Here is a 13,075-nt window from a genome sequence, read left to right as displayed (position 1 = left end):
TATCATAAAGGGAGATAAAAACGCACACCTTTGTCCACATGTAAATGCAGAAACGCAGTTTTCTGAAATCTTCACCCTGACAGGAGTTTTACAAAAGCTCCATTGTCAGTGTGCATGAAACAGGCTATGTTTACAAAAAATACCCGTGTACATGTGGCTGTAGCAAAGGAGGTCACAAAAGAACATATAAAGAACTGCAGGCCTACGGGCAGAGTTCATGATTCACCCCTGGATGAGTCTTCGATGCACTCTTGGAGTACCTTTGGTAGGTTGGCCACTCCTGGGAAGGCTCGCCACTCTTCCAAATTTTCTCCATTTGTGGGTAACGGCTCTCACCGTAATTCACTGGATGTCAGTTACTTTGTTTCTTGGCTACTTCTTTACATTGTGTTGGCTAGTAAAACTGAACTTGGAAAAAAATGAGTTAATAAGGTTAATTCATGATTGAACAAGAGGGTCAATTACCTTTTCCCTTAGGGCCAGGTAGGTTTGGGTAGCATTGAGTAGCATTTCTCCCTTAATAAATGAAATCATCATATAATATTTGCTTTTCTGTATTTTTGTCTAATACTAAAAATAGTTTGATGATCTTAAATTTGCACAGTAAGAAATGAATAAGGATTGGGGCATTTTTACAGCACTGTAGATGAAGTTATGTTTTAACCACATGCTGAACAAATACACTTTTAGCTTTCAGCTAAAGTCTCATTTATGTATTTTGGCCTTGGAGTTCTCCTGTTGGCAGCGTTACCATTTGGACATGTAGGGGAAATATTCAGTAAATGTTGGTGGGTGGGAGCAGGTTAAATAGTGTTTTTGTCACTGAATGGTGGATGTTACTGTCTGAAGAGCCCTGAAACGCTTTGAAAGTGGCCTAGTCATTGGCGTCTTAGCTTTAGCCTCTGACCATCTGTTTCTATACAGCGCGCAAGCTTTGAAACCCCCCCCCCCCCCCTTCTCCACTCCACTCCTGCCATCAACAAATACTCCAAAGTTCATTGTAAACCCCTCCTGGTCCCACCCCCCCCACCCCCCCCTCAACCCAGCTGACCACCGCCCCCATCCCCCAGCAGGCTAAAATCACACCACCCGACCCTCGTAACCCACCCCCCCCCATCCACCACAACTCCCCCACCACCAGCACCACCTCCAAACAAGCTTCCTGGCAGCGGACAGCACCACCAATCATCACTCGGTTGCCAAGGCAACCTCCCCCGGCAACAGCCGTCACTATATCATAGCAGTAGCGGAGAGGACGTGGGGAGGAAGAGGGGGGATGGCCGAGTCGTGGCTCTCAGCATTAAAGAGAGAGTGAGAGAGAGGGGAAGAAAGAAAAGAGGAGGAAAAAAATGGAGAACACACAGCTGCCCTTCAGCTACGTCGCATCGCACCAGCTGCTCCAGTCGCTGCTCTCTCTCACACACACACACACACACACACACGTACGTCAGGCCGCTGAGATCCTGTATGCGCTCCGGCTTTGTCTGCATAACATTGCTGCTGGGCTTTCTCTTCATTCATTGATACATCTGTGGCCTCCGTGCATTTTCTTCATGTTCTGTCCTTGGATGCTTCGCTAACAAGTCTGGCTGTACCGTGCATCTGGCAGCGGGTCCATCTGTTAGCTTTGGGAGCAACAGATTGCTAATGTGGAACTTTTTTTCTTTGATTGTAGAAGCCACGGTCGGGGGACACTTTCTAAGCAACTCGTTTTCTAGATTTAAAATCCACCGAACTGAGAGGTTTATTACACAGATGAACACAAGGGCACAAGAGATTTAAAAAAAAAACAAACATGCTACAGCTGCTGAGATTTTTAATTATATTTATGATTTTTATTTATACGGCAGTGTTGTTAACAGAGTTACAGAGTGCTTCACTGAATGAAGTTAAAAAAGTATTATGGTGACGTTCCAGAAATACAAATGAAGACAAGGCAGAATAACAAAATATTAGACAGGATTTAAAACACACTACTTTAAGCCTTTTGATAAAATAACATAATATGATGACATTTAAATGAGAAGTTTGTATTCTGGTTTGATTGGGCAGACTGGTCCACTAATTGGGAGCACTAATGGCAAATTATCTTTGTTTGCTAGCTGAGTTGCTTTCACCAATTTTAGGCCTAGATATACCTTTTATTTTGAAGGCGAATATTCTCTGTTTCCTGTTTGTGATCTCACCACTCAGTGAGTAGTTGGCGAGTGTTTGCAGGCAAGTTGGCATCTTACCTGAAAACTAGGATTAGCAGGTGAACCTAAATTGCCCAAGGGTGTGAATATTTGTTCCCTGTGTTGGCCAGGATAGTTTCCAGCTCCCTGCTGTATAAAAGCTGTATAAGCGTTTAAGAAAATGGATGGATGGGTTCTAAAGTAGGAATGTACTCATCTAGTCCAGTCCCGACTCAGAGCTGGATTCAGTATAAGGTGGTTCGGCTTCCTAGAGTGCTCAGGTGTAGCAGAGGGTCCGCTTTTCTGTGTGGTCAGGTGAGACGGTATTGCTGAAAAGCTTTGACAGCTGCGGTGTTGTCACTTGTCCGGTGCTCATTGGAAAAGCTTTTGTTGCACTATTACGGTAACAAAATGTGTTGACACTGACGTCAGTAGGATTTCACTTATCAGCTCCCCTCTGCAAGTGAGTTTGTGTGCATGTGTGAGGAGGTGGGCACACAGTGAGAGCAAGTAAAGGTGAGAGCAGCATGCAGTCACCTGATGATTTTCACGCAGCATGTTGCGCTTTCTGCAAATTAGAGACAGTCAACACTGCACTACAGTGCACCTTAGGACGTGCCCTTTTATTTGAGTTTAAAGAATTATAAGAGGAATGAGTGCCAGTCTGCGGCTGTCTGCTTATTAAACTCAGGTTTTAGATCAGCACTTACAAAAAAAGGTATCAGGTATAAGAAATGAAAAGTTCTTGCAGACTTTGAATGCAAAATTATTATTAATTTATTAATAATTTTTTATTGATTATTGCACTGTAGAGGCTGGTGACGAACAACATTTTGTTTCAGCTGTGGATTTCTGTAAATACCATGTGAAATGACAATAAATCCTACAAACTTATATTAAGTTAACTGAAAAATGAGTAAAAACAAATAGGAAAGCAATCTCCTTATGTCCACAAGAAATAGATGGCTATTTGACGATGGCGTTATCTTATTGGTTAAAACAGGTACTGATTTGCAGTTAAAAATTTGGTGATTCCCACCTCTACGAAATACAGTGAAGGCTCCAAACACTGGACCCTTTGGTAGTCTGGCTGGGGGCCACAGGTCCTTTGCTTGACATCCTTGATGTAGACCATCCATTATTGTTGATGAATGCAGTGAATATTGTGGATTATTTAAAAAAAATGTAACTAGAATTACACTTCAGCGTGCTTTATCATATCAGGTTTTACCAAAAATATAAAATATTCTTTAGTTCCTTAGTTGTGAAGTATCAGTGCTGTCTGTATTAAAATACACACCACGTCTGATGGTTCGAGCTCACCGGCCTCTCTCTGTTGTTTTGCAGGAAACCCCTCGTCACTTGGATGTGGAATGGGCGCTCTACAGCCACATGTCAACGCCGGTGGAGGTCAGATGTACCCGCAGCAGGTCCATCAGGGCATGCAGCAAGCGGTGGTATCTCATCCTGCCTACCGGGGGCAGCAGCACTTCTCCGACAACCCGCCCTACGCTGACAGCAACAACGCCAACTCCGGCTCCATGGCCTGCCTCTACCAGAACTACCAGGTGGAGCAATGAGTCATGTTTTGATCTGTGTAGTATTTCAGATGTTTTAGATGACATTTCTAATCACAATGGCCCCTCTCTGTTGTGTCCACAGCAGGGGATGCTGCCGCACCCACAGTTCGGGGAGGAGCAGCAGCCCCAAGGCGAGGGACTTCCAGCGGGTAAACCTAGTTCTGACAGAGCCCCCGGCGGAGGGCCAGAATCGGTGGATGCCATCTACAGAGCTGTTGTGGACGCAGCCAGCAAAGGCGTGCATGTAACCATCACCACGACAGTGAGCGGGACAACGCAGGCGAGTCCGGTGCCTGCCCTCAGTGCCATGAGTGCCTTCACTGCCTCCATAAGGGAACCCGTCAACCTCCCCCAGGCAGTCAGCGCAGTCCTGCATGGGCACCAGGAAGGGGAGACCATACCCCAGCAAGCCAGAGTGCGGCAAGTGAGGCCTGGGCGGGGTCAGAAGAACATGGATCCAGGGAAGAGCACTCCGGATGGCCCTGAAGCCAGTGATTACTTCCGTTCTCCTGGACGCGGGACTCCCAGGGGGCAGTGGGACGGGGAGACTCATCATGGGGGAGGCTTCGACAGTCAGAACAACAACAACGCCTGGGGTGGTGAGGAGTTCCTGGAGTGCTCGACCCAAGTAAGGAGTAGTCCCTGCATGGAGAGACCTGCCAGTCTGGCCCCTGCGCCACCCTGCCCCACCGATGGGTCCAACGACCACAGCCTGGTGATGGCCCACGATAAGGCCTACCTCGATGATGGCTACCGGTTCAACAACTGCGGTCGGGCGCCAGCTAACTACAAGGAACGTCTGGAGCAGACGGTGGAACGTTGCGCCCATCTCAACGGCGCCACACCCCACTTCAACACCCGGGGCTACGGAGAAGTCCTGGGCCCTCCGCGGCAGGATGACGACCAGTCACCCAGCTCCTCCACGAGCCTGGAGGGCCCTCTGGCTACAGCCAAAGACTACAGCCACTACAACGGCCACTTCAATGGAATGGCGCCCAGCCCTTCGGACACGAAGAGCCTGAGCAGTGAGGAGGACCTCCGGCAGCCAGACTCGCCCTCGTCGGAGCTGCTCCACTACCGGTCCAGGACCTTCAACATGGGAGAGCTGGTCTGGGGCCAGCTGAAGGGCTTCCCGCCGTGGCCTGCAAAGCTGGCCGGGGATGAGCAAGTGCACAGCGCTGCCATGCAGCTGCGGGAGCAGGCCAAGGTGAGGGGCCGGGGTAGTCTGTCACCACCTGTCACCATTTTGCCAGCCAGCGCCTCAGCCTGAGGAGGCTATGAGCAGCAATCCCAGTATTAAAAGTTTCAGCGAGTCTTGGATTACAATGAATTATCTTTCAGTTAAAGGGAGTTGCTTGCCAATAAGTCGAGAATAACTCGTATTTGACTGTAACTTTCAATTATAGCATCCTTGAAAAGTCAGAAGGAAATAGAGCTTTTTAAATTTCTGTCCAGCGGCCATCGAGGCAGATGGACTCCAAATTACTCCAAAAACACATCCACGGCTTTACCTGCCAAATCAGAAGTGCAGAACAGAGCATGTCCGACAAACAGTGACTGCCAAATTATCCGCTAGACGTGCCGAAGCGATAAACTGGAGTTCAAATTGAGCATCAGTTCCTGGTGCTTGGTGGGAAATTTTCAGTCTGGTGCTGAATGTGCTCAAATTGATTCCACTTTTCTTTGTGCAGGTAGAACCAGAGAAGCTGAAAACACTAACTCATGACTTGGAGGCATTCGACCGCGCCGCCAAAAGAGGCCTGAAGTAAGTAACCTCACCCAGCACACTGGTGCTTCATTAATAATATAAACCCACCTTTGCTGTAGTTTGAGCTGAGCGAGGCCTTTTCGTGCTTCCTCTGATGATCTTTATCCAAAGTGGCATTGACACCTAGTGGTTAAAGATGGTGTCCTGCAGCAAAGGAGAGGCAAACATTTGTTTAAGTGAAACAATAAAAGTTTAAACGCTTTGGGGCAAAAATAGACCATTAACCCTGAAGTGACTGAACTAAAATGACAGAGGTAGAGTCGGAATACTTGATTCAGTGGCTCTGTTTCCAAAAATTACACATATACAGCTTCTTTTTTCCAGGGTAGATATTAAAAACTGTTCTAGTCTTTTATTTCAATAATCCAAAAATTAAAGCTTTAAAGGTATGTTTAAGTGACCTATGTGTTACAGCACACTCGTATCATTTTAACACCTAAATATGGACACATTCGAGGTTCCGTAATCCTCTGAACAACAAATAATGATGGAAGTCATCACAGTGTATACTATAAACTTGTGTCAAAATATTAGAAGAGTGTAAAATTACAATAAGATCAAATAGTATATAAAATCATATACTTCCCTGTAACTTCTAAATTATCTTTCCTACACTGCTTATTCTTTTGGCCGCTCCCGTCAGGGAATCATCTGCCTCTATCTCACCCTAACGCTAGCTTCCTCCTCTGATGCAAACCCTCTGCATGTCCTCCTTCACTACATCCATGAACCGCTTGGCACCATCTCCAAACCATATATCATAGCAGGTCTCACTCCTGTATTACAACAGTGGGACATTTTCAGTTAAAGAGCTATGAGAAGTTCATTAGAAACATAAATATACACGTTGGTCACATGGAGTTGAACCAGCTGCTTCTCCGGTCAGTTTCCTCATCATGTAGATGGATTCAAGTGTAACAATTATTTTTTAAGCTTCCTTTTTGTTGTAGTTTATAATTTTAAAGTTTTCTTCTGCCTAAAAGTAAATAATATAAATATTGTCTGACAGACCGGGGAAACTGAATAATCACTTGGAAGCTGCTATCCACGAGGCCATGAGCGAGCTAGACAAGATGTCGGGCACAGTGAGTATTTGCGCTTTTCCTCTCTTCTCATGCACTGCTGTTTCCCCCGCATTCACCACCACACCATTTCCTGTGTGTGTGCCGTCAGATCCCGTCGAGGGATCGTCAGGTGAAGCTCCCCAAGCCGAAGAGGAGGAAGATATCCAGATAACATTGAATGTGTTGGCCCAAGAACGTCCTCAGAGCCTTTCGGAGACTTTGTCCGTTCAGCCTTGATGCGATCTGAGCTCTCTAACAGGTGCTACACGTGGACTTTCAGTGGTACATCGTTGTTCCATGATATCAACTTGACTTAATGACTGACCACAGAAGGTGCTGGAAATTCCAATCACCACTACAGTTTATAGACTGTAGGAAAAAACATGAATACAGAAAAACATTAAAAACGGTTGCAATTTGTCTACAGCTCACTGAATTAACTATTTTTTTCTAGTATAAGATAGTAAAATAAACAAAAAAAGCTACAAGCATTACCTTACATATTTAAGAAAAATAGACAGTCCAAATATTTCTGATACATTTTCAATATGTATATAGATAATCCTGAAATTTCATGCTATTAAGAATTGTATGTAAATATTGTACAATGTCATGTACAACCGTACCTAATGCACATTTTATCTTTTATTGTACAAAACAAAGCAGAAGTGTACCAATGTCTTGGTTTCTATTCAGAAATGCGGTCGCATACGGCCGCATGCATAGGATAAATAAGAATACAGCCTAAAGCTTTTATATGATGAACTGTAAGATGTGCTGTTTTCTTTTTTCTTTCTTTTTCTTTTCTTTGTTGTTTTATTTGTAAGGGAACAGCGATGAAACTGACATGAGTTCACCATAACAGTAGTCACTCCAGCTAAGTGTTCATTTGTAATGGGGAGAAAAAACAGTTCAAAAAACACAGAATGAACTTTACCAGCAGAAAGCCACACACCCACACCCTGTATCCCTGTCCACCCACAGCCTGTATCCCTAACCTCCCACCGAGACCCCAGCCGGCTCCACCAGTCACCACGTTGACAGGAATGTCGTGTTACTTGGTCTGGTTCTGGGTTTGTCAGGTGTTGTAACTTATGAACAAAAACTTTTTTTGAGTGTTTTCAGAAGGAAAAATCCACTCACAGACACTTCATTTTCCAAAACCTCCACAATTATTGTTTTTAGAAGAGGTTCATTCATTTGAAGTAAAAATGATGGGAAAAAAGTCCTAAACATGTGTTGTCCAGCTTCTGAAACGCCAAGACTTTTTTTTATGTTGTTGTAAATTAAATGCTATTAATTAATGTTGGACTTCAGAAGTTGAGCTCTTTCTGCCAGCGTGCTTACATACACTGTAGTTAACTCTGCTGACTTTACATCTGCTGGCTGTGCAGAGTTTTTAACTGGAACAAGTGTACATTGCAAAACAGGTTTGAGCCCATTTTAGGCTACAGAAATTGGTGGATATTGGTGGTCTTGGTGCATCTCTGAAAAACATCCCCGATTTAATGATTTCAGTGGTTTGGGGCTGAGGTTTTTTGTGGTTTCTGAGCTGCGGCACAGAATAACGGAATGAGGAACCAGTTTTGAGGCTGCGTAGCGTTGGGTAGCAAGTGAGTTGGGGTTATTTCAGTGGCAGGAGATTAATTTTGAACAGAATTTCAAGGGGTGCATGAGTGAAATGTCTGAATTTCTTAGGTAGCCCATCCCAAATTTAATAGCATGAGCAGTTCCAACATTGGGGTTGGCCATTTTTGGTTGCCTTTGGACCGTTGGTCTTTGGTTAGCATTTATAGATTTGGCACCAGATAATATGACCCTGAGCTATCTTGTCCTGTCTTAGATGCCTTTAGCTTACCTTTAAACAGCTTTGAGAACCCCACATAGGGTTGCATTACACAGTGACACAGTAGCTTGGGGTAATATCAGTGAACACAATTTCCACTAGTAGCCCAGCCCATAATCTCTGATGTCAGTGGTTCCAGCTTTGTGACTGGCAATTTTGCAGTGCTGTTGGGAGTGGCAGTCTTTATTTTGTAAAAATCTATGGAATAGGCGTCAGATTTGGGAGCAGCTTAATGGATGTAGCGCAGCCAGTTCTGCCTTGTTGTGTCTTGAGGACCAGCCCGCATTTTGACAGTTTTAAACCAAATGTAATACAGTATTAGGTTGCAGAAGTTTAAGTAACTTCTTACAGTAGCTTCTCCCACCAGTGGGTCCAACTTTGAGACTGGCATTTTGTTTTAGTGTTTGTTTTCTGTTGGGGGGGGGGGCGGCATGCTAATGCCGTGCTAATGCCAATCTTTTTGGGATCTATACAAGTTGTTTTTTGAGGGGCATGCATCTGTAATACACTGTAAAACAAGAGGTATTTCCGGTAGTAGATACTGGGGGTTGTACTTAGGGTTGGGGAAAGTTCTCTGGAACTACAATCATAATGGAAAGAATCTGTGTGCTGTCTGTTTGAAATCACTGTGCATTTCATGTAGTCCCAGACATCTGCCGCTCCAAGTTTGGGACCAGTACTTTGTGTTGGAAATGCATAGAGCTGGTTCTAGATTGGGCACTAGCACCTGCTAATTGGGAAATATGTATCAGTGGTCTAATTAAGACTTTTTGTTCTATGTCCTCTTTTATGAGGTTTTGGTTGACATTATTTTAAATCTGCAGATGGCATAGCTGGATGCTCTGTTGGCATAGGGTTAACTTCATGTCATTCGAGTGCTTACATGTAAAATGGCTTTTTTCAGGAGAAATCTTTTGCTCCCTGATTACTGAAACCATAAAAGTCCATCACTACATGCATATAAACACACTGTGAGATGTTTAGAGACTCATCCTGGTCCATTTTCAGTATGATGAGTAAAATAAGCCCTGCTCTTAGATTTGAAAGCTTTAACTCTCATTGTTGGAGGTCAAAAAACCAGAAACCACTACATCTGAAAATGCAGACAATTTCAGTTTGCTTTGTGTTGTAATCACAAACTTTGGCCAGTTATTAACATGGGTGGATTTTTCCTTCAGCAACAAGAATCACAGGCTACATCGAACGATCATGTCATTGATTGTCGCGATCATATTCTCGTGCTCGTTTGTACAGTGACTGTTTTTATTTTTGTTCTCCACGTGTTTTTACCCACAGCTTTCAGTAGAGTAACTGACCTCCGAGGCATCTGAAGCAACACTAACTGGGCTTTCCAGAGCAGTGAAAGCGCTTTTATTTTATTTTGTTTTTCCATTTTAGGGGCCTTGTTGTTTGTTTTTCATATTGATGTAAATTATTTATGTACAGTACTCCATATTTATTTTAAGCTTTACAAATATGCTAGATGGCAATAATACTACCAAGAGTTGAGAACTCAAGCCTTATATGTGTATATGTATGTTTTCTTTCCTTTTTTTAACAAGTGAATTGATCATGTATTCAGAGTCCATTACAAACAAAAAGGTCATATTCTGTCTTATTTAAGAAGTGAACGTTACAGATAAGTCTTTTTAATTACAGTGAGGTTTTCTGGTCTTCATGTTTTTACTTGTTACAGATTGTGTCATGGTAGAGAAAAAGAGCATCTTATTTATGAATATGCACATCTGATGTTGGTAATAAATGCAGTTTGAACACTACAAGTTATCAGCATTTGAAGCGGAGAAGAAGAATCATCACTCGATCGGTCTGACAGTATTGGAAACGGATCAAAACCACCGGGAATCTCTACGGAATAACCAAGTGCAATATTACCAATCGATGGCAAAGATCAACACTGCGAAACACTGCATCTCTCATTGTTCGGACTCTTCTGTGTTGCCTGTTTTGCTTTTCTTTCTTTCTTTTTTTCTTAATAGTCATCTTTTCTGATGCTCTAACCTGAGAGCAATGAAGTAGAAATTGATGTGTAGCTTTATTTTTACACACCAGCCACCACCGTTAACCCAATTAGCCTCAAAGTTTGAACTAAAATACTGTTACTTGAACTTTATACGCGAGAACTCTAACAAATAAAAAGTTAAAACCAAATAATACACTACTGAAAGAACAGATTCCCTTTGTCAGCCTCTAAAACAAGGGGTGCACCATTATTGGCCAAATATCCATACTGACACTGGTATCGGCCAACTATCCATACTGATATTGGTATCGGCCAAATATCCATACTGATATTGGTATCGGCCAACTATCCATACTGATATTGGTATCGGCCAAATATCCATACTGATATTGGTATCGGCCAAATATCTGCATCTTTGGTAGATTTACAGATATTAGAGGCCAATATTTTGCAGCAAAGCACTAAAAAGACCTTTTAAGCAAATTAGTTATTTTACCTGACATCAAGGGTGAAATTTTGTGCAACAAAAACAGAAAAAATATATATATAATTGCCCTTTGAAACATCCATTTCTGTGCTTTCCAGATGAAAACACTACTATGACTACATATCCATAACAAATGGAGCCTCTAAGTCAAATCTAATTCCTGCATTTTTAAGTCAAGTTGTACTGTATTTTCCAGTGAGATGTCTCTCTACCTTATGGTGTTTTTGTGCACACTGAAAAAAACTGAGGATGTTTTTTTTTTTTTTTTTAAAAAGGTAATTTTTTTTCTTTGTTTTTCTCTTTTGTTTACTGTTAAAAATATCAGTATCAAACACGAACACAAGGCATTGTTGTTACCTTCACAGCGGCAACAACATAAGCAATACCTGTGAAGAATGTGTTTAAAAACACGTCCCCGTTATTTTCAGCGTGCACCCTTTTGAGAGTCGAGGTTTTGTTTTTTTGTCTTACTGTAAACCTTCGGAGGAGATGTCCTCCGGCCGTTTTCCAAAATGTGACGTTCGCTGTGGAGAACATGTGAGCTCTTTCGGTAAAGTTCATTCTGCCTCGTCTCCCCCTTCTCTCCACCTCTTTTTCAAAAAAACAAAACAAATTATGTTTTCTTTTTTGGTTTTTGTGCAATGACATGCAGGTTCCTGCACTTGTGACCGGAACCCCATGTGTTACGGATCTGTTATCGGTTTCTTGTAATTCGTGGTCAAGAGTTCAAAGCATTTTTTGTGTTTGAGGTGGTCCGTGCAGTCTATTTTACCCTCCCGTCTCCTTCCACCTGTGATTGTGTGAGGTGTGAGTGTGATTTTTATTTTTTCTAGTGTTTGTTTCTGCTCTTTAAATCTCCCATCCTTTCGTTGTCAGTATTTTGTTTCTTCAACTTGTAATTAAGTATATATTTTCTCACTAATATATACTTTACAAAAAATAGACCTGCGTGAAGTATGATGTGCACTTGATTGCTCTTGTTTATTTTTCTTTATTTGCATTAATGTGGGCTAGGGATAGTTTGTCAGAGTCCATTATTTTGAGATTGTTTGGACTTTTTTTAATGGTTTGATGTACGCAGCATTTTTTTGTAAATATTGTGAAACATTACAGGTCATGCAGTGATGTAACATTTTGAAAAATGTTGCACAGATGTTTAAGATATTAAAAACATGGTCACTCTTACTTGAATTATCTGATTTGTTGTGCATTTTTATGCCTTTTTGTGGAGGCCGGGTGCTTTTTTCCCCAGGTCTGTTATTAAAGATTTCTAAGAGGAAATTATTGAGAAAGTTTGGAGTAAAACCAGTCTAGTTTAAAGCTTGTTGTACACTGGCCTCTAGTGGAAAAGCAGGAAAGCACACTTATATGCAGGGTTTTTAACATTAATATTAAATATTACTCTTTGAATATCTGCTGTTTGTCACTCTTCAAATTGCCCCCAAATTTACCTAAATCCACACACACAAAAAGCCCTTTTGCTTGAAAAACATCTAGCTACTAGACCTACTCAGCAGCCCTAGACCTCCTTTTTTATTAAATGTGGATTAAATGCTTATGTTTTTCAAAGTAGTCACAGAACATTTAGTCACATTTTTCACGTGGGGAATACTACATAAAGTTTAAATATAATCAAAAGCTTCAGAGCAGTTCTTAAGAAGGAAGTAAATGTTAGCTTTTACTAACTTGGACACTGTTCAAATTTTGTTATTTCACAACAAATGTTTTTTCTTACTAAAAAACAAAACAGGGACTTTAATGTAATTTAATTGTGTTTCTATTACTTAATTATTTTGGTGCAGCGTGAATGGAGCAAAAGCTCTTTAACTTGAGAAAATAATGTTAAAAGTAAAAAGAAAATCTATTTCCTCCTCAACATTTTCCAAAGCTATGTTTGGAGTCTGCCAGGCTGATTCAGACCCCCGGACCTTATGTTTGATTCCCCTACTTTATTCTATAGCTATATTAACATATAAAGGATTAAAGTATTTATTTTAAGATATACAATTCTTCTGTAAGTAATGATTAGCAATAGCTATTTAGTCAGATGTGGTTGCTTGCTTAAATTTGAACCTGTGTGAAGCCTATTGAAAGCTGTTGTGAAGCTTTACCTATGACTAGCTTGTACATTTGTCAAATTATTTACTAGTTAATTGGAAAAAATCTTTAATATAT

The 13,075-nt window shown here is 41.8% G+C and overlaps 1 protein-coding gene across 3 annotated transcripts in view; it reads left to right on the top strand.

Moving 5' to 3' along the window:
* The window catches only part of LOC134619965 (methyl-CpG-binding domain protein 5-like), a 47,809-nt gene extending 35,742 nt beyond the window's left edge, over positions 1 to 12,067 (top strand). For 2 of the 3 annotated variants that reach the window (XM_063465790.1, XM_063465791.1), the window contains exons 6-10: positions 3,522 to 3,742; positions 3,837 to 4,961; positions 5,446 to 5,519; positions 6,532 to 6,607; positions 6,696 to 12,067. In XM_063465790.1, coding sequence (XP_063321860.1) covers positions 3,522 to 3,742; positions 3,837 to 4,961; positions 5,446 to 5,519; positions 6,532 to 6,607; positions 6,696 to 6,758 — 1,559 coding nt within the window. In that variant the 3' untranslated portion in view covers positions 6,759 to 12,067. The remainder of the gene's footprint in view (positions 1 to 3,521; positions 3,743 to 3,836; positions 4,962 to 5,445; positions 5,520 to 6,531; positions 6,608 to 6,695) is intronic. The other variant, XM_063465792.1, reaches the window with a different exon arrangement.
* The last annotated feature ends 1,008 nt before the right edge of the window (positions 12,068 to 13,075 follow it).

This window comes from Pelmatolapia mariae, linkage group LG23, assembly GCF_036321145.2.
Source record: "Pelmatolapia mariae isolate MD_Pm_ZW linkage group LG23, Pm_UMD_F_2, whole genome shotgun sequence".
In the NCBI taxonomy this organism is placed as follows: Eukaryota; Metazoa; Chordata; class Actinopteri; order Cichliformes; family Cichlidae; genus Pelmatolapia; species Pelmatolapia mariae.
Note: the sequence above shows the minus strand (reverse complement) of the source record. Positions and strands in the feature narration are given on the sequence as shown.